This window comes from Talpa europaea (assembly GCF_964194135.1).
Source record: "Talpa europaea genome assembly, chromosome: 4".
Classification (NCBI taxonomy): domain Eukaryota; kingdom Metazoa; phylum Chordata; class Mammalia; order Eulipotyphla; family Talpidae; genus Talpa; species Talpa europaea.
In genome coordinates, this window is record NC_140070.1 from 116,926,121 (window position 1) to 116,947,512 (window position 21,392).

Below are 21,392 nucleotides of genomic sequence, written 5' to 3' on the forward strand. Positions count from 1 at the left end.
CTCAGGTGTAGTGCCCATAAAATTCCCACCACTAATTTACCTGTGAACTATCACCATAGTCCCTTGTGCTCTTCCCTCCCCTGTTTCGATCCCTCTGCCTCTCACTCCCTTGCAGAATGTCTCTGATTTATAGTTGCCTGTAAATTTTGTTTTTTTTATTTATTTGTTATTTTTGTTATTTTCCCCCTTTATCCCTTATTTGATTCCCCTATATTCCTCCTAGAAGTGATGTCTTTTTTTTTTTTTTTTTTTAAGTCAATCTCTTATTCCCACTCCCTCCACAACCTATTCTTCTGGAGCAATTACTGTCACTTGTTTTAAATGTTTCTTCTTTTATTCACTTCTATTTTTCTAAATGCTTTGTGCACTTTGCTCTCTTTTGTTGCATCAGTTTTATATAGCTTCTATTCCCTCTGCCTCCTTTTGTAAACTTAAGTGGTTGCTCCTAAGTCCTCTTGTTCAGCTGTCATCTGGGGAGTTCCTTTTTATCTCTTCTCTATGTTGGATTTTCTTTTCCTGGATCCCATGACTTTTTTCTTCTTGCATATTCCAACCTTTAATAGCTTACGATGAAAAGTATACAAATTTACGGACTTAGCTGTCAAAAGTGTTTTTATTTCACCTTCTTGATTGATATTTTGGTGGGCATTTTTGGGTGGGATATTTTTCAGTTGTGTCCACAATTGAAAAATAAAAGTCAAGGTGGAAAATAATTTTCTTTGTACATTTTGAAGACAATGATCCATATCTTGTACGTTTTATAGGAATAGGTTCCTATTGGACAAGCTTTTGAATCTGTTTATTTACCCTATTGTATTATAATTTTTTTCAAATCAACAAATCTGTTTCTGTAACAGCATTTACAATAGCTGCAGGCTTTTTAAAAAAATAATTTTTTATCTATGCATCCAAGAGCTGGGGTACAGAACAGAGGTGTGGGGGTGAGAGGATTCACCAGAGACAGAGTGGGGAACAGAACAGGCAGATTGAACAAAGTACACTGCTGAGGGGAGCAGCGGGTGAGTGAGGAGAGGTCTGCTGTGCCTTGTGGGTTTCTCCCTGGTTTCTTGTGGGTTTCTCTCCCAACTCGGGCTGCAGAGGCTGCAGATAGCTTCATAGTGCGGTGCTTAACCCCTTGTGCCACCAGGGAGGCCCCGCTTAAACCAGATTTGTACAGAAGCATGGCCCCTGCCCAGGTCGAAGTAGATGAAGTGTTTGGTTTCGCGTGTCAGTACCTACGAATTCCTCCCCAAGATACAGCGCCAGGTAGGATTGGACTTCTCGTCAAACTCCTCCTAATGGGGCTGCAATGTCCTTCTCTATGTTTTCTTTCCCCAATGCCTGAGTAGCATACTCCACGGAGTCCTGCTGCATCTCTCCAGCACACCCGTATTTCTGATTGCCCCTCGCGGTCGCACACGGCTTTGTGGGGCAGCGGCTGCAGTGGTCTCCTGGGGGAGGGGATGGCCAGGCTCAGACCAGGCCAAGCTACTGCGGCTATTGAGGCGGTTTTGCATCTGCCTCCATTTTTAAAAAGACAAATGTTGGCACATGATTCTCAGATCTGGAGCCTAAATCCAGAGCTTCTGACTCCTATTGCTGCTTTCATTCCACATCTCAAAAACAATGATTCCAGTGAGCTCCAAATGAGGGGGCAATCCAACTAGACCGCAAAGCAGAAGGCAGAGTTCAGACACGGTCTGGCTCTGAAGGCGGTGGCATTGAGCTGGTCTTCATAGAATGGGTAGGATTTTAAGAAGTGGTAGTTGGGTTGGATGAAGGTATTCCAGACAGAGGATACTAGTAAGCAAAGACTTAAGGTTTTCACATTCTCTACCTGCCTTCCTGTGGATCTGCTTCTCAGGATGTGACTTCTTAGGTACCTGTTCCTCTGTCACACATGCATGCATGGGTGTGCACGTGCATACACACACACACACACCATCCTGGCCTTTGACCATGTTGCAGATGCTGTCATTTCATTTAATCCTCACAATGGTATTCTCTCTGGCCTGCATCCTGTCCCTGGGCTGAGTCACTAAGCCCCAGCTGTGCTACATGCCCCTCGAGACACGTAGTGTTAACATGGTTCACGTGTATCCCCTACTGTGTGTTGCTAATCCCTCTGAAACTTGGACTATCCCCTCTGAAACTTGGGTTATCATAGTGTCCTAAGTCTCAGTCAAATTTGCCACACCTTTTGGCACTACCCCCTTTATTTCTTCTGTTTCCACTTGAGGTCCATTTACCTCTATAGTTGCCTCAGTCCCCAGCACTTGCCCCACCTTACTGAGTTGCCCTTCTGCAAGTCTTAGATGCTTCTTTTCCTACCCACTCCAGTTAGCCCCAGTAACCAGCAGGCCTTTCAGTTCCATGTAGAGTACGGCCTGGAAGTTTAAGGGAGCACAGGACGTCACTGGGATGGAGGGTATACTCCCCCAGGTCTGAGGGGTGTATGTGGCTTGAGAGAGAGAAAGAGAGGCAAGGATGGAAAATCAGGATCAGAGGGGATATGCAATTTTGAAGTATAAAGACCCTTTTTAAAAACAAATATAGATCCCACAGGAGAACAGCTTTACTTTCCTTATCTACAGCCATGCATCATTTAACGATGGGGTAAGTTCTGAGAAATGTGTTGTTAGGCAATTTTGTAGTTGTGTATACATCACAGTGTACGTTATTCTCCAAATAGTACTTCTTCATTTAGCTGGCGTCGCAGTTCAGGAGGGTGAGCTGGAAGCAGAGCGAGGTCAGCCAGGACTTCCCATGGATCTGATATTACACTGGCAGTGTGTGTTAACCGTGGCACTGGGCAGTAGGCATGTGGGCACCACGTTGGCATATTCAATCCTTCATTGAAGTGTCAGGAGAGACATGACTATAATGTGTGAGAAGAGAAATGGTGACAAAAATGTACAAGGAATTTAGAAACAATTCCAAATAAATTTGAATTTTATTAATCTCATAAAGAAATTACTACCTCTTCACATACATTGATTTGTTGGGGCTGAAAGGTAAGAATATCAATGTGTTTATAAACCCATTGTAAGAATTCTAAGGTCAGTTAGGAACTGTGGTCAATGGACTTGTTGATTGGGAGCAAAATGTGACTTCAGTTAGTTAGGAGTGGATTTGAAGGAATCTCTAGGGAGACATGGAATCGTACTGGTGAAGTCCCTAGGACTGCAGGTTTAGAGAACAAAAAGGGAAGTGTAAGAGGGGCAGTGGAGTTGGGGCTGCGCTCTTACTGAGGCAGACACTTCTCATGGGAACTGCAGCCATATCTCAAGTGGTTTCTTTGATCGTATTTTTAGCCTCCCTGTCTGAGAATCAGGTGCCTGGCTGTAACCTTTTGTTCACATGCCCCCCAACAGGAAGTTGGTTGGTTACTGCCATTATCTGCCATCACCCAGCTTTAATAAACAAGTACATGTGTCATCAGGACAAGCTGAGACCGAAAATTTACCCTAAAGTCTTAAATAATCTTAATATGAAGAAGCAAAAAAAATTTTTTTTAAGGAAAACTATTTTTATCCCTATAGCTACCCCACACAGCAGCTGGTTTCGGCCTTTAGTTGGGATCACATGCTGCTCTTCTATATGCCTCACACTCAAAAGTATTTCTTGAAACATATTCTGGCGGGAACATAGGCAACTCTTCAGACTCTCCTGGAAGTTTGTTAGCGCTGTGATGGGCAGTTCCAGAGGCACTGTGATGGTCAGTGGGAAGAGAGCGGGCTCCAAGGTCATCTCTACCATCTACCAGCTAGTAATTTGGGCAACGAACTTAATGCTTTGAATTCTCCATTTCCTCCTCTCTACAAATGGTAATATTAACACCTACCTTGTTATTACTTGTTAAATAAAATATATTTGTTAAATTTATTCATCAAATAAAATGACAGATAGGAAAGTATCTCGCACAGATCTTGGTGCATACTCGGTATCTGAAAAATATTTTCTCTCTCTCTGTCTCCTTCTCTTCTTTCCCTTCTTTTGCCAGAGTTTGTGCTGGGTGCTGTTGGATATAAAAACACAAGTATGACCTAGAACCTGCCCTTGAGATGTTTGACCATAAAGCAAGACAGCGATGTAATCGGTGCTCTGCTGTAGGGGCAGCAAGCTGCCCCCTGGAGCACAGAGGAGGGAGGAGTTGATTCCATGTTGGGCATCTGGAGAAGCCACGAAGGAGGAGTGGCTTTTGAGAAAGAGCTTCATGAATAGGTAGGATTTCTTCTCTTCTTCTCTCTTCCCTATTCTTCTACTCCCTTCTTTTCTTAAGCAAGTTTTGACTCAGAATTTAAAATGTCCAGAAGCAGGGAAGACTTAAAACAAAGTCTGCTTAAGAGTCTGGGTCTGTTTCCTCTGGCTTGTCCAGTGGACTTTCCTCCAGTGTTGACATTGTCCCCGGGTGGATGGCTGCCAGAGAGCAGCTCACAGCATCTCCTGTAAACTCAGTTCCCAGAAAGATGACAAACATGCAGACAAATGTTTGCATACAGTTTCAGGGGCTCACAGCCCATCCATTAGTTCCAGAATTGACTACTTTGAGTGACAAGAACAACCCTGTATAAATTAAGTGATAGCCGTGGTATTCACTCCTTTTGTAAGTTTACCTTCTTTTATATATATATATATTTTTTTTAAGACACCCAAAGAAAGTAGAAATTTATTTATTTATTTGTTATTAAGTAACATATATTGGCAGGTATAAGTAAAAATCAGCCTGGATTATCTCTAAGTGGTTATTATACTTCCATCATGAAACACAAGAATATGATGTTCAAAGAAATGGAAATGTGCTTTTTAGCTAATTAATCTCCACTTTGTTTTTTTTTTGAAGTTTCATTATTGTATTTTATTCTTTTTTTATAAAAGTGTTGCTTTATGTCCTTGTTAGTGTTTTGACAGTACAGGATGGTAGGAATTTAGACATAAGTTTTGATGTAGAAAGTTTACCTTCTTTAGAGGTAAACATAGAGATATCTCAGTGGAAATTGATCTGAGCTATCTGTAATCCTTTCTGAAAAAGTGAGGCTCTGAGTTAAACTTGCCTGGGTCAGAGGAGTAGGATTTTAACAGTTAGTGATGAGGAAGAAAAGTGGGTGAAGCCAAGGAAATGGTATGAGCATAGAAAGATGCGCCATGGGCAAACTTACGGGTGTTTGGAGAAGGCAAATAGATGGGCCTGGCTGTGGGGTCTTCTTTCAGGGAGGGTCCAGGTGATGGCTTAAAACCAAATTGTGCACGGATTGGGGAGTAGGAGCAGGGCTTTCTTCAGTTTCTTTAGGGGGTGGAATCACTGAACTTTGTATGTAGCACTTATTGCAGTTGCAATTCTATATTTTGATGTGATTATCTGATGACTGTCTGCCTCCCGCACTGATCTTCTAAACCCAATGTGACAGATACTCAGCATATATTCTGGCTTCCGAGTGGAGAGAGACACATTTGGGTCAATGTTTCTAACATTGTGAACTTTGGTACTTGATTCTCTTTCATGGTTTCCTTCTTTGCTCATCAGTATTCATGGGGCAGGGGTTGGCAGGCCTTCACATGGCTGCGTGGAGCAGACCATTCGACCAGTCTGGTGAAGTGTGCAAATCCTTAGTCCAAGTCCTTAGCCCATGCCCACTATTTGACCTGAGGCAGCTTGAAAAAGTGTGAAAACATGCATTTTTGGAATCAGATAAGACTGGTTCAAATGTTAGCTCTTCCTCTTATTACATATCTCTGAAGAAATTAGCTGACTCCTCTGAATCTGTATTCTTTGTCTCTAAAACAGGAATGATAATAAACATGATAATTTATAGTGTTAGGAGGATTAAATGAGCTAGGTAACAGGTGAGCTGGCACACAGTAGGAGCTTATTTCATTTTTTTATGTTATATTTTGTTTTTTCATAGTGTTCTTGTATTTTGCAAGATAGTGTTATTTTATTTTTTTCTAACTTTAGCAGTAACTTCACATTCAGGGTAGAAAACTCGATCTTTACAGCAAAGTCTAAAAAACAAATTGATAATTTACGTATAAAGCTGCACTTTTGATGTGTCCCCTTATGGTGTTTTCTCAGTTCATGAGAAATTTCATTGATTTTATTAAGTAATTTCTCCATATGACACACAATTTGAAGTGGCACAAAAAGATAAGCAGTGAAAAGTAATTCTCTCTGTGACCAGATACCAGCTCTCAAAACAACCCCTGCTATCAGGTTTTTAAGTGGCTCCCAGAGAGAGTTTACATGTTTTAAAAATATCTGCTTAGTTTCCAATTACCTTCTTTTCACACCAACGCTGGCTTGGCCTGCCTACGCTTTTGTACTGGAAGCCACTACCTTAAGTAAGTGCCCTCTCAGCCCTCACAGGTATCTGTGGGCATGGCCACAGAGGTCACATGCTCAGTGAGGCTTGGTCTCGGCTGTATATTTTTACTCTCGAACTGAAAATCTGTAAACAATTAAACAGGTGTCAGAATTCTCAGTCTCAACTGTCTTCACAATTGCTCAAGCGAGAAACAGATCTGCTGGTGGTTGATGGCCCAGCCATGGCAATCTGAGGCACAATTCAGTCCTTCCCCAGTGTTCCTACCCTCAATGTTCTGGAAACTGATCATTAAGAAAGCGTGGTCTGACATGAAAAATAAAAAATTTTGCAACTGGGGCTGATCCCCCAAAATAAAAATGTGTGACCCTAGTATGTTCTAGAGTAAAGGTCAGTCAAAGTCAATTTGATCCATTCTGAGACCGTTCGTGTTTCCACTCACACCCTTCAGGCCCACAACCCTGCTCCCCCTGGTTCTTGTCACTGGAGCTACTCTTCTGTAGGGTGTGTCGCCCCCCCCCACCCCCTACACCCTCATGTCTGTCTTGTCCGAACTCTCTTTGGACCCTGCCTTCAGATAGATCCTCCAGGACATCTTTCCCTCAGTCTCCTTTTTTCCTCTCCTTCCATGAATTGACAACCCAAGGCCACAAAAACTTGAATCCAGGGCCTCCCCTGGTGGTGCAGCGGTTGAGCGCTGGGCTGCAAAGCTGCCCGCAACCTCTACAGCGCCGGTTCGATCCCCGGTCACCAGAGAGGGTCCCACATGGTGCACAGAAATCTCCTGTCGCCCCCTGCTCCCCTCAGCAGTATTTTCAGTCCTTCTGCCTGTTCTGCTCCCCGCCCTGGCTCTGGTGAATTCTCTCACCCTCTCGCACTTCTGACTGTACCCAGTGCTTGTATAAATAAATAAATAAAACTTAAAAAAAAAAAGGAGGATTCCTGCATTTAAAAAAAAAAAACAAACTTGAATCCAGTGGACAAGAAGAGGAAATAGCTTGAACTCCCACAAGCCTAAGTGGCAGAGAGTAACCAATAAGAATGAACAGATACATTTGAGACACCCTCTTCTTCAAAATGAGTATCAAATACCATAATTGATATGGCAGTGCTTTGTAAGCTGTAAGGTGGTGTGTAACACAGGGGATTCAGAGACTTAAAAGAGTGATGATGATTTAAAAGTAAGACATCAAAACCCAGCATTAATTTTACATATTCATTTGTAGTTACAAAGTGCTTATTCAATGTAGAGGTTTTAAAAAGTATATAAACAGGGGAGGGATTGGGATCAGAATGGGGGGGGTTGCAATTGTATGGGGAATATAAAAATAAAATTTATTATTTAAAAAAAAAGTATATAAACAAAATAACAAAAAATTTCCTAGAGTCTTATTAAAGAGTGTGGTACCTTATATTATTTACACAGTATATTCTCTATCTATCCCTAAGGGAGGATTATTATTTTTTCCACAATGAATTTTGCCACAAGACATATTCCTCGAAGTTAACTGTGAACAGAAATGGCATAGATGACCTCTGAGCAAATGTCTTAAGAGCGTTTGTGTGATTCTGCCATGTTCTCTTCCCTCCGCTACCACAAAAATGGCACCTCTCAGTTACGGGCTTTTTGTTATCCTGGGTCTTGGAATGAAGAGGCTTGTGAAGGTTGTAACATGGGTGTGAAGTAAGCATTTATTGTTGTAAACCGCTGAAATTTATGGGTTGTTTGTTACTGCAGCATAACTTGTTCCAAGATTTGGATATGCAGTGAGAAAGCACCTGTTAATACCTTAGCGTATATCTTGCAGTGTTTTTCCTATGCTTATGTTCTTCATAAAAAAAAAAATAATAATTTTTTCTTTATAAAAAAAGATCATAATGTACATATGATTTTGTGAAGTGCTTGTCTCATTTCATCCACAAACATTTCTATGTATATATTGAAAAATAAATGTTTAATTTATATATTTATATTTTTCTTTACATAATGTAACTTGTATATTTCTTTAAACAAACCCATAATACCCATACCCATAATACTTAACATTAATAACTGTTTCATATCATCAAATATTAATTATTATAAACATTTCTCTGACTTTTGTAATTATTTTGCTTAAATCAGGAATCCAAATTAGTTTCGTACTTTACAATCAATTGATGTGTCTCTTATAGTTTTTTCTCCTTAAGCTCTCCTTCCCCTTCTTTTCCCCTTGTGATGTATTTATTGAAGTAACTGAACTGCTTGTTCTGTGGAGTTTCCCACAGTCTGAATTTTGCTGATTACACTCCTGTGGCATCACTTGACATGTTCCTCTTTCCCTTATAGTTCCTGTAAGATTTAATCCTGCTGATGAAATCTAGAGGCCGGATCAGATTCCATGAATGGATTTTTTTTTTTTTCCCACACCTTATCTCATTTAATCTTTTTTTTTTTTTAATTAATAAATTTTATTTTTATATTCCCCATACAATTGCAATCCCCCCATTCTGACCCCAATCCCTCCCCTCCCGCCCCCCACCCCCCAAAAAGTGTCTCTGGTTCATAGTTTTTGTTGATTTTGATTTTCACTTTCTTACAGTTATTCATTTTCCTGGTCCCTTATTTAAGTTTTCTAGATCCCTGCTATGAGTGAGACCATCCGGTATTTTTCTTTTTCTTTTTGGCTTATTTCACTGAGCATGATCCCTTCCAGCGTCATCCATGTTGCTGCAAATTGCATGTGTTTATCTTTTTTGAATGCTGAGTAATATTCCATGGTATATATGTACCACATCTTCTTGATCCAGTCATCTATTTTTGGGCATTTGGGCTGTTTCCAAAGCTTAGCTATTGTAAACAGTGCTGCTATAAACATAGGGGTGCAGGTGTTCTTTGGAATTGATGTTTCTGTGTTCTTTGGGTAAATACCTAGGAGTGGAATTGCTGGATCCTGTGGAAGCTCTATGTTTAGTAGGTCCAGAAATCTCCACACAGCTCTCCATAGTGGTTGGACCAGTTTGCACTCCCACCAACAGTGCAGAAGAGTTCCTTTTTCTCCACAACCTCGCCAACATTTGTTGTTGCTAGTTTTTTTAATATGTGCCATTCTCACTGGTGTAAGATGGTATCTCATGGTAGTTTTGATTTGCATTTCCCTGATTGCAAGTGATGTTGAACATTTTTTCATATGCCTGTTGGCCATTCGCATTTCCTCTTCAGAGAAGTTTCTTTTTAGTTCCTCTGTCCATTTTTTGACTGGATTATTTTCTTTGTTGTTGTTGAGTCTCATCAGCTCTTTGCAGATTTTTGTGATCAGTCCTTTATCATTAGTGTTGTGTGCAAAAATGTTCTCCCAGTTGGTGGGGTTTCTCTTTGTTTTTGTTATTGTCTCTTTTGCTGTGCAGAAGCTCTTTAATTTGATGTAGTCCCAACTGTTGATCTTTGCCTTCACTATCACTGCTTTGGGTGATGTGTCTGTAAAGATGTCTTTGATATGCAAATCACGTAGTGTTTCGCCTATATTTCCTTCTATGTATTTTATGGTTTCAGGTCTTATGTCTAGTTCTTTAATCCATTTTGAGTTGATTTTTGTATATGGTGTGAGGTAGTGGTCAAGCTTCATTCTTTTGCATGTAGCGACCCAGTTTTCCCAGCACCATTTATTGAACAAACTTTCTTTGCTCCAATGCATATTCTTTGCTCCTTTGTCAAAGATTAGTTGACCATAAATCTGTGGGTTTATTTCTGGATTTTCTATTCGATTCCATTGGTCTGTATGTCTGTTCTTGTTCCAATACCATGCAGTTTTGATGATTATGGCTTTGTAGTAGAGTTTGAAGTCTGGGAGTGTGATGCCTCCATTCCCTTCTTTTTTTTTCAGGAGCGCTTTGGCTATTCGGGGTTTTTTGTGATTCCATATGAATTTCATCAATAATTGTTCTATTTCTTTGAAGAATAACATTGAAATTTTGATTGGAATAGCATTGAATCTGTATATTGCTTTTGGTAGGATGGCCATTTTAATAATGTTTATTCTCCCAATCCATGAGCAGGGGATGTCTTTCCATTTCTTTGTGTCTTCTTCTATTTCTTTTAACAGTGTTTTATAGTTTTCTTTGTATAGGTCCTTTACCTCTTTTGTTAGATTTATTCCCAAATATTTGATTTTTTTTGTTTCAATAATAAAAGGGATGGTTTTTTTGATTTCTTCTTCTTCAGATTTATTGTTTGTATATAGGAAGGCTACTGACTTTTGCGTGTTGATTTTGTATCCTGCCACTTTACTGAACTGATTGATGAGTTGAATTAGTTTTTCTGTGGAGTTTTTGGGGTTCTCTATGTATATTATCATATCATCTGCAAAGAGTGATATTTTGACTTCTTCTTTTCCTATTTGTATTCCTTGGATGTCTTTCTCTTGTCTTATTGCTCTGGCTAGGACTTCCAGTATTATATTGAAAAGCAGTGGTGAAAGTGGACATCCTTGTCTTGTTCCAGATCTTAATGGAATTGCTTTCAGCTTTTCACCATTGAGAATGATACTGGCTGTTGGCTTGTCATATATGGCCTTTATGATGTTGAGGTACGTTCCTTGTATCCCAAGAATTTCAAGGGCTTTTATCATGAATGGGTGTTGCACTTTGTCGAAAGCTTTCTCAGCATCTATTGATATTATCATATGGTTTTTATATTTCTTTTTGTTGATGTGTTGGATAACGTTGATTGATTTTCGGATGTTAAACCATCCTTGTGTCCCTGGAATGAATCCTACTTGGTCGTGGTGAATTACCTTATGGATACACTGTTGGATTCTGATAGCTAAAATTTTATTGAGGATTTTTGCATCAGTGTTCATTAGGGAGATTGGCCTATAGTTTTCTTTTTTTGTGTTGTCCTTGTTCGGTTTTGGTATTAGTGTAATGTTGGCTTCATAGAACGTGTTAGGTATTATACCTTCCTTCTCAATTTTTTGGAAGAGTTTGTGAAGGATAGGTACCAATTCGTCTCTGAATGTTTGGTAGAATTCATTTGTAAATCCATCAGGTCCTGGGCTTTTGTTTTTGGGGAGGTTTTTGATTACCATTTCAATTTCGCTAATTGTAATTGGTCTGTTTAGGTGTTCTATTTCTTCTTTATCTAGCTTTGGGTGATTGTAGAGTTGTAAGAATTTGTCCATCTCCTCTAGATTGTTAAACTTGTTTCCATATAACTGTTCATAGTAGTTATTAATAATTCTTTTGATTTCTGCTGTGTCCGTTGTGATTTCTCCTCTTTCATTTATTATCCTATTTATTTGTGCTTTCTCCCTTTTTGCCCTTGTGAGCCTGGCAAGGGGTTTATCTATTTTATTTATTTTTTCGAAGAACCAGCTCTTGGTTTCATTGATCTTTTGGATTGTTTTTTTAGTTTCGATTTCATTTATTTCTGCTTTGGTTTTTATTATTTCTTTTCTTCTACTGGTTTTGGGGCTTTTTTGTTGTTCTTTTTCTAGATCTTTGAGTTTCGAGATTAGGTTGTTTCTTTGAGTTCTTTCTTGTTTCTTGATGTGAGCATCTATTGCTATATATTTTCCTCTTATTACTGCTTTTGCTGCATCCCATACATTTAGGAAATTTGTGTCCTCCTTGTCATTCAATTCAAAGAATTTTTTAATTTCTTCTTTTATCTCCTCGTTAGTCCAGTGGACTTCCAGTAGTGTGGGTTTCAATCTCCACGAGGTAGGAGAATACCTTGCCTTCTCTTTATGGTTTATTTCTAGTTTGATGCCTTCATGGTCAGAAAAGATGGTTGGTATGATTTCAATCTTGGTGTATCTGTTGATGTTTGTCTTGTGCCCCAGTATATGATCGATCCTAGAGAATGATCCGTGTGCGCTTGAGAAAAATGTATACTCAGATTTTTTTGGGTTTAGTGTTCTATATATGTCTGTTAAGCCTAAGCACTCTAGATCCTTATTTAGAGCTTTAGTGTCTTTATTTATTTTTTGTCTTGTTGATCTATCCATTGTTGATAGTGGTGTGTTGAAGTCTCCCACTACGTATGTGTTTTCTCTGATGTCTGTTTTCAGAGATGCCAATAGTTGTCTGATATATTTTGGTGCTCCTTCGTTTGGTGAATATATGTTAATGAGTGTTATTTCTTCTTGAAGTATTATCCCCTTGATCATAATGTAATGACCACTGGGGTCTCTTTTTATCTTTTTAAGTTTGAAATCTGTTTTATCTGATATGAGTATAGCTGTTCCTGCCTTCTTTTTTGGTCCATTTGCTTGTAGAATTGTTTTCCATCCTTTAACTTTGAGTCTATTTTTATCTTTTGCAGCTAAATGTGTTTCCTGGAGACAGCAAAAGGTTGGGTTTTGTTTCTTAATCCAGCCTGCAACTCTGTGTCTTTTTATTGGAGAGTTTAGTCCATTTACATTTAGAGTTAGTATTGATATGTTAGCATCTGTATTTGCCATTGTGTTTGTCTTTCCTTTGATTTTATTTATTTATTCTTTTAATAACTTTCTTTGGCCTTCTTTTGTTGTTATTCGTCCCTCTGAGGTTCTGGCTTTAGGACTCCTTGTAGTATTTTTTGGAGTGGGGGTTTAGTCGCAATGAAATTCCGGAGTTTCTGTTTGTCTGGGAAGGTCCATATTCTTTCTTCAAAGAGGAAGGAGAGCTTTGCGGGATAGAGTATTCTTGGTTGGCATCTGTTTTCTTGGAGTCTGTTGACTATGTCCCTCCACTCTCTCCTTGCCCGTAGTGTTTCTTCAGAGAAGTCTGATGTCAGTCTGATCGGTTTCCCTTTGAATGTTATCTGTTTCTTCCCTCTTGTTAGTTTCATTATTTTTTCTTTGTCTTGGATTCTTGGGAGCTTTACTATTATGTGTCTTGCTGTATTTTTCCTTTTGTCATGGAAGTTTGGTGTTCTTCTTGCTTCTTGTATATCAATTTTCAGATCCTTCTTAGCGTTTGGGAAGTTCTCTTCAATTATATCCATGAATATTTTCTCTGTTCCTACATCTCTCTCCTCTCCTTCTGGGATTCCTATAACTCTTATATTTCCTTTCCTCATGGAGTCAGATAGTTCCCGAAGTCTTTCTTCGGTCTTTTTCCTTCGTACTTCTCCTTCTTTTTCTGTTTTTGTTCTTTTTATTTCTGTGTCTTCAAGAGTACTTATTCGTTCTTCCATTTCATCTATTCTGCTTTCACTGCTTTTCCCAGAGTTCTTTAGCGTCTCCATTAATTCTTTGATCTCCTGCATTTCTTTTACTTCCCTCTTTAGGGACTCAATTTCATTCTTCTGGTCATTAATTATTTTCCCCTTATCATTGTTTTCCTTTATGACTTCTGTCAGTTTTTTAATCACAGCAATTTTAAATTCTCTATCTGGAAGGCTCAGAAGTTCTTCCAAGTTACTGTCGTTGCAATCTGGTAGATGGTTTTCTTTTTGTGGTGTGCTATTTTGCTGAGGAGTTGCTGGGTTGCATGTTGTTTTTCTACTCCCTACTGCCTGTTTTCTAATTTGCCGTATTCCTTGTGACACTGTGTTGCTGGTACTGGCCGGCATCTTGGGCGACCTTCCCAGCTCACCACTGGCTCCTCTGGGGAACTTCTGCTGGGTTCACAAGTCTCCAGCAAAGACAGGTCCCTGCTCTGTCTCCTCGGTGAGCCTTCTGCTGGGTTCACACAGTCTCCAGCAAGAAGGGTCCCTGCTGCAAAATGCCAGTGCCGGCGACGCGCTCCCCTGCACGCCCGGTCTGCCCCAGCGGTGGGTGCTGCTCCCCTCTGGGCTGGAACTGCAGGCTAGAAGGTGCCCGGTGTGGGCAAGCCTCCCAGCTTAACCTCTGTCTCCTCGGTGAGCCTTCTGCTGGGTTCACTCAGTCTCCAGCAAGAAGGGTCCCTGCTGCAAAATGCCGGTGCCGGCGACACGCTCCCCTGCACTCCCGGTCTGCCCCAGCGGTGGGTGCTGCTCCCCTCTGGGCTGGAACTGCAGGCTAGAAGGCGCCCAGCATGGGCAAGCCTCCCAGCTTACCTCTGTCTCCTCGGTGAGCCTTTTGCTGGTTCACACAGTCTCCAGCAAGAAAGGTCCTGCTGCAAAATGGCGATGCGGGAACGAGCTCCCCTGCACGCCCGGTCTGCCCCAGCGGTGGGTGCTGCTCCCCTCTGGGCTGGAACTGCAGGCTAGAAGGCGCCCAGCATGGGCAAGCCTCCCAGCTTACCTCTGTCTCCTTGGTGAGCCTTCTGCTGGTTCACACAGTCTCCAGCAAGAAAGGTCCTGCTGCAAAATGGCGATGCGGGAACGAGCTCCCCTGCACGCCCGGTCTGCCCCAGCGGTGGGTGCTGCTCCCCTCTGGGCTGGAACTGCAGGCTAGAAGGCGCCCAGCATGGGCAAGCCTCCCAGCTTACCTCTGTCTCCTTGGTGAGCCTTCTGCTGGTTCACACAGTCTCCAGCAAGAAAGGTCCTGCTGCAAAATGGCGATGCGGGAACGAGCTCCCCCCATGAATGGATTTTTATTTTTATTTATTTTAAAAATTTATCCAGGGCCTCCCTGGTGGCGCAGCGGTTGAGTGCTTGGTTGCGAAGCTGCCTGCAGCCTCTGCAGCGCCGGTTCGATCCCCGGCTGCTCCCCGGCCACCGGAGGAGGGTCCCACATGGCGCGCAGACCTCTCCTGCCGCCTGCTGCTCCCCTCAGCAGTGTACTTCGGTCCTTCTGCCTGTTCTGCTCCCCACTCTGGCTCTGGTGAATTCTCTCACCCTCCCGTGCTTCTGACTGTACTCAGTGCTTGTATAAATAATAAATAAATAAATCTTTAAAAATAAATAAATAAATTTATTTGTTTATTTATTTATTTATTTTACATCATTGTTCATTTTTCTACCATGTTTGATTTCTCCCCTCAGGTATAGTACCCACAAAATTCCTACTACCAAGTCACCCGTGATTTGTGTAATCTCTTGTGCTCTTCCTTCCTGATTTGATCCCTCTCCGACCCCCTGCTGTATGTCTGCGACTTATAGTTTTCATACTAGTTTTTTTCTGTTTTTTTTTTTTTGACCCCTTATTTGGTTTCCCTATGTTCCTCCTATAAGTGAAACCATCTGATATTTTTCTCTTTCCTTCTGACTATTTTCACCAAGTATAATCCCTTCCAGCTCCATCCGTGTTGCTGCAAATGTCATGAGTTTATTTTTTTTGATTGCTGAATAGTACTCCATTGTATATATAGACGCCTCATCTTCTTGATCCAGTCATCTGCTTTGGGGCATTTGTCAATAGGTTGCTTCCATATTTTAACTACTGTGAGTAGTGCTACAATAAACATCAGAGCGCAGGTTTCCTTTCAAATTAATGCTTTTGTGTCCTTTGGGTAGATTTCTAGGAGTGAAATTGCTGGGTCATACAGTAGCTCCATTTTTAGTAATTTGGGGGTTGTCTATACAGATTTCCACAGTAAATGGGTCAGTTTGCATTCCCACCAGCAGTGGAAAAGTGTTCCTTTTTCTCCACATCTTGTGAATGGATTTTTCAACTCAATACACTGTTAACATTTCCCAAATCATTTAATATTTTTCTACAACATATTTTGTTAATGCTGTTGAAATAGGAATGTGTTAGCTAGTTTCCTATTGTCAATCATTTAGGTGAGCCACATGTGGTTCCCTGATAAACTTTTGTGGAATAATCCTCTTCTGAGCTGATTTGGTGCACTTCTGCTCTCTTAGTTCCTGAGGATGGTGGATGCCTGTGCCAGCTTCCTCACAGAAGCCCTGAACCCAGAAAACTGTGTTGGAATACTGAGGCTGGCAGACACACACTCCTTGGAGAGACTAAAGAAGCAGGTTCAGGGTTACATCATCCAAAACTTTGTGCAGATTCTGAACTCAGAGGACTTCCTGGAACTTCCTGTGGACACTCTATACCACATCCTGAGGAGTGATGAGCTGTATGTGACAGAGGAGGCTCAGGTGTTTGAGATGGTGATGAGCTGGGTCCGGCACAAACAGTCAGAGCGACTCTGCCTGCTCCCCTATGTCCTGGAGAACGTGCGCCTGCCACTTCTGGACCCCTGGTACTTTGTGGAGACGGTGGAGGCAGATCCTCTCATCAGGCAGTGCCCAGAGGTCTTCCCACTGCTCCAGGAAGCAAGGATGTATCACCTGTCTGGCAATGAGGTGAGTTGAGAAGTGCCAGTCAGCCAGCGAGTGAAGGTGTGAGCAGGCCTTGCAAAGGTTTTGGTGAGACTGGTTCACAAATCCCTAGGGCATGGAGAGGATGCTGCTGCAGATTTCTAGTTTGAGTCATGAGCTTCCAGAAACCTTGGATTTCTAATTTGTAAAATGAGGATGACACTTCATTTTAGACAACTATTGAAAGAATTAGGTGAGATGTGGAAATCTCACATTTACCAATCACTTACTATTTATTAGGGACTCTCCTAAGGTCAGGGGTCTGCTAAGGACTCTCCTAAGATATACTGTACATACTAACACCACACCTGGAACATCCTTCTTCTACCCAGTTGCATAAGGGCGGGAGGTTGCGGGGGTGACCGTGCAGGAACAGAGTGTGCCGCTGTCCTAGTTTACCCATTCTGGGAAGCCTTGAGTCTCTTGGGTCTCCTCTGACATACCTTGATACAGACTGTCTCTACTTCCTTCCTGAATTTCTGAAAATCCCTCAAAATTCACCTTTCTGCCTTCATGGTGGCCTCCTTCCAATTCATCAGCTGAATGACCTAAAGCTCAAACTAATAATTTCCCACCTGGGCTTAACCCTCTTACTGGGTCCCTACCACTTTCAGGATAAAGCCCACATTTCCTACCTAAGCATCCAGAGCCTGGCCTCCCATACTTCTTCTGCCGCCTTCATCTCCAACTTCTCTCTTCTCCTACAGTCCTAAGGCACTGTTTGTAATTCCCCAAAGTGTGGCTGTGCTCTTTTAGCCTCCAGGTCAATACAGGTGCTGCTCAAATGCCTTTTTTCATTTGAGGTTCTGGAAGGTCATATGCTTGATGTTGGGACTCACTCCCCTAAACTCCCTGACCACAGCCCACTCACTATTGGTTCCTTTCTCCCAACTTTCTGCCTGTTGTCAAGATTTCTCTTTCAAAAGTTTGTTTTCAAACCAAAGTCTGGAATATCGTTAAGAAATTGAAACCAAGGAGAGGGAGCGGGGTGGAGTAAGAGGTGACCAGAAACGAAATTCCAGGAATCGAGTCTTCAGAACAGGCAGGAAGGGAGAGGCAGGAAAGTGCATTTGATGGTAAACAGATCTGAATTTCTTAAAAAACAGCAAAAGCACCAACAGATAACCTTTATTGAGTATGTGTCAAGCACCAGTCCCCAGGCAAGGCACACTTCATTTAAGATCTCATTTAATCCTCACAACAAACTTGTACTAATTACCACAAATATCCCCATTATACAGATGACAAAATTGAGGCTCAAGAAGGTGCTAGCACAAGATTGTACAGTGGCAGAACGGGGAACAGACCCTGCTGTGCTAGCTCCACAGCCTCAGCTCTGAACCTTGTGTCATCCTGCCTTTGGTACTGTTTTTGACTTTCCAGATCATCTCAGAGCGCACCAAGCCCAGAATGCATGAATTCCAGTCTGAAGTGTTCATGATCATTGGCGGCTGCACGAAAGATGAACGCTTTGTGGCTGAGGTGACCTGCCTGGACCCCCTGAGACGCAGCCGCCTGGAGGTGGCCAAGCTCCCAATGACGGAGCACGAGCTAGAGACAGAGAATAAGAAGTGGGTGGAATTTGCATGTGTGACATTAAAAAATGAGGTGTACATCTCAGGTAAGTAGCAGCCATGTGATGCTGAAGCAGCCAGTGCACCATGTATCTTCCTGAGCGAGGGCCAGGCAACCATCTTAGATTTACTGTGAGTGGAGTGACTTGGTTCTGACTGGGTCAGAATGTGGAAATCAGGAGCTCAGGTGGTCTTTCCCAGAGAGCACGTTACTGCATGAACACTAACATGTGAGTTGTATTGCACTAGCATCTGGGGGGACAGGCAGTTAGGTCCAGTTCTTCATGGAAAAGAAGAAGAAAAGTGACACTGGAGTTTATTTGGTGCCTGCTACCCGCATAGAACCCCGGACACCAGTACACAGTAGTGAATAAAAATGTCTGCTTGTCCCTTAAACCCAACGTCTCCGCTCAAGTTTATTAGGTCATATTTTTAGATGCATTAGTAACAATCCATTCTCTTTCATTTCTTACTTCTAAGTTGTTTGCTTAATTATTTGTAGTTACTTTATGCCTGTCTCATTAGACTTTCAATTCCATGAGAGTCAACAAGGTTTTCAGGGCCTACGCATTGTGCCTGGCTAGAGAGTAAAAACTCAATTAATATTTAGTAACTGATAGATTTCTCACCATCTTTATGGCATTGTAGATGAATTTACACTTTGGTAGCACATCAACTCCATAAGGTAGATGATTTTCATCTCCGAGATACAAATGGAAAAAAAAACGGTGATTCAGAAAAGTTAAGGAATGTGCTCCAAGGTCACACAATGGTAAAAACCAGGCAGGATTCAAATCCAAATTCGATATAGTTTTCATACCTTTCTTTGAAAGTTTATAATTATTTTATTATTTTTGATGCTGCCTACATGGGGTCAATATCACAGTGTTTTGAGTAAGTAGATACCTCTAAAAGGTACACAACCTAAAGAAAAATGGTTAAACTATATGAGCAAAATAGTCACAGCAGAGAAAGAAACTCAGTGTCCCTAGCAGTCAGGGAGAACCAAACTGTGATATCATTTTTCTACAGCATGCTATAAACAAAACAATTTAAAAAATACCCAACAAAACAAAACCCAAAGAAACCAAACAAAACCTCCAATTCCTAATAGCCTCTGTGAGTAGGGCATGGGAAAGTCAACAAAGACAGTTTTGCCAGGCTCTTTGGCAACACCTATAAAAATTCAGGATGATTATGCCCTTGACCTAAGATCTTGGTCTTGACTACTGGGCTTTACCATACTTCCCTGTGACATGGAGACTCATTAGTGATATTCATTGCCGCACTAGTGTACATTTATAATCTGAAAAGTACATCTTTTGCTTAAAGTTGTTGGTGAGACACAAAGCTATAGACTGTTTGATTGAAGTCGCCAACAAAGTCAGTCTCTCTCCCTAATGGAATTGTGTACTTTCTGCTTAGAGAGTTATTATGAAAAATAGATTTATCAGCTTGTTTTCAAATTACCTATTGTGAGCAAGTCATCCTTTTAAACAAAGTTTGTTATGAAGTAGGACAAACCCCGCTTATAAATTTTGATAGTTATTATTTATTTATTTTAAATTTATTTATTTATATATTTTACATCATTGTTCATTTTTGTACAATGTATGCTTTCTCCTCTCAGGTGTATTCTCCATAGAACTCCCATCACCAATTCACCCGTGCACCATCACCATAGTCCCTTGTGCTCTTCCCTCCTGTTTTGATTTTTCTCCCCCCTCCCCCTGCAAAATGTCTCTAATTTATAGTTGCCTATTGATTTTGTTTTATTTATTATTATTATTATTATTTTCTGATCCCTTATTTGGTTGTCCTAAATTCTTCCTATTAGTGAAACCATTGATATATTTTCCCCCCCTCTGGCTTATTTCACTGAACATAATCCTTTCTAGCCCCTTCCATGTTGTTGTGAATGTCATGAGTTTATACTTTTTGACTGCTGAATAGTATTTCATTGTTTGTGGTATATATACTACATCTTCTTGATCCAGTCATCTGTTTTGGGGCATTCAGTTGTTTCCACATCTTAGCTATTGTAAATAGTGCTACAATAAACATCAGAGTGGGCCTCCCCGGGTGGCGCAGCGGTTCAGCGCTGGGCTGCGAAGCTGCCCACAGCCTCTGCAGCACTGGTTCGATCCCCGGCCACTGGCGAGGGTCCCGGATGGCACGCAGACCTCTCCTGCCGCCCGCTGCTCCCCTCAGCAGTGTATTTCCTCAGTCTGTCTGTTCTGCTCCCCGCTCTGGCTCTGGTGAATTCTCTCACCCTCCCGCGCTTCTGACTACCCAGTGCTTGTATAAATTAATAAATAAAATAAATCTTTAAAAAAAATTAAAAAATAAACATCAGAGTGCAGGTTTCCTTTTGAATTAATGTATTTGTGTTCTTTGGGTGGATTTTTAGGAATGGAATTGCTGGGTCATATGGTAGCTCCATTTTTAGTAGTCTGAGGAACCTCTACACAACTTTCCATAGTGGTTGGAACAGTTTGCACTCCCACCAGCAGTGTAGGAGAGTTCCTTTTTCTCCATATCCTTGCCAACATTTGTTGTTGCTATTTTTTTTTTTTTAATATGTGCCATTCTATCTGGTGTAAGGTGGTATCTCAGTGTGGTTTTGATTTGCATTTCCCTGATTATAAGTGATGTTGAACATTTTTCATATATCTGTTGGCCATTTCATTTCCTCTTAGAAGAAGTGTCTTTTTAACTCTTCTGCCCATTTTTTTGACTGTATTGTTTCCTTTGTTTTTGGTGAGTTGTGTGAGTTGTTTGTAGATCTTTGTGATCAGTTCCTTATCAGTTGTATGGAGTACGAAAATTTTCTCCCAGTCAGTAGGGTGTCTCTTTGTGTTGTGTTGGCTATGTCTCTTGCTGTACAGAAGCTTTTTGGTTTGATGTAATCCCAGCTGTTTATCTTTTCCTTCATTTTCTTTGCTTTGGGGGATGAGACTTTAAAGATGTTACTGAAATGTATGTCTTGTAGTGTTTTATCTATATTTTCTTCTATGTATTTTCCCACTTATAAATTTGATATAGATCAGATATGAACCAAGAGAATTTTGCAAGATTTCTTGATACTCTTCCAGGTTTATATTTTTGTTTTTTGTTTAAATAAATAAGCAAACATAGAACTCATGTTGCTTTCTAATTGGTCTGCTTACCAAGGCCTTCCCCCCCACCTCCCCTTATTTTTCAAAAAAACTGAGTCCAGACTCCTATTACCCCATCTACTAGGCTGATTTGGGTGCCATCTCCCTGAAGCCCACCTTGTCTCTAAACTCTCACAGCACATGGGTGACATAGGACACAATGACTTGTAATTTGCCTGTC

General features: G+C 41.1%; 1 protein-coding gene across 3 annotated transcripts in view; it reads left to right on the top strand.

Moving 5' to 3' along the window:
* Positions 1-21,392, top strand: part of KLHL6 (kelch like family member 6) — a gene marked incomplete at both ends in the record, with an annotated part of 48,672 nt that overhangs the window by 20,861 nt on the left and 6,419 nt on the right. For 2 of the 3 annotated variants that reach the window (XM_084231661.1, XM_084231663.1), the window contains 2 exons: positions 16,015-16,464; positions 17,863-18,100. In XM_084231661.1, the coding sequence (XP_084087787.1) occupies positions 16,015-16,464; positions 17,863-18,100 (688 nt within the window). The remainder of the gene's footprint in view (positions 1-16,014; positions 16,465-17,862; positions 18,101-21,392) is intronic. The other variant, XM_084231662.1, reaches the window with a different exon arrangement.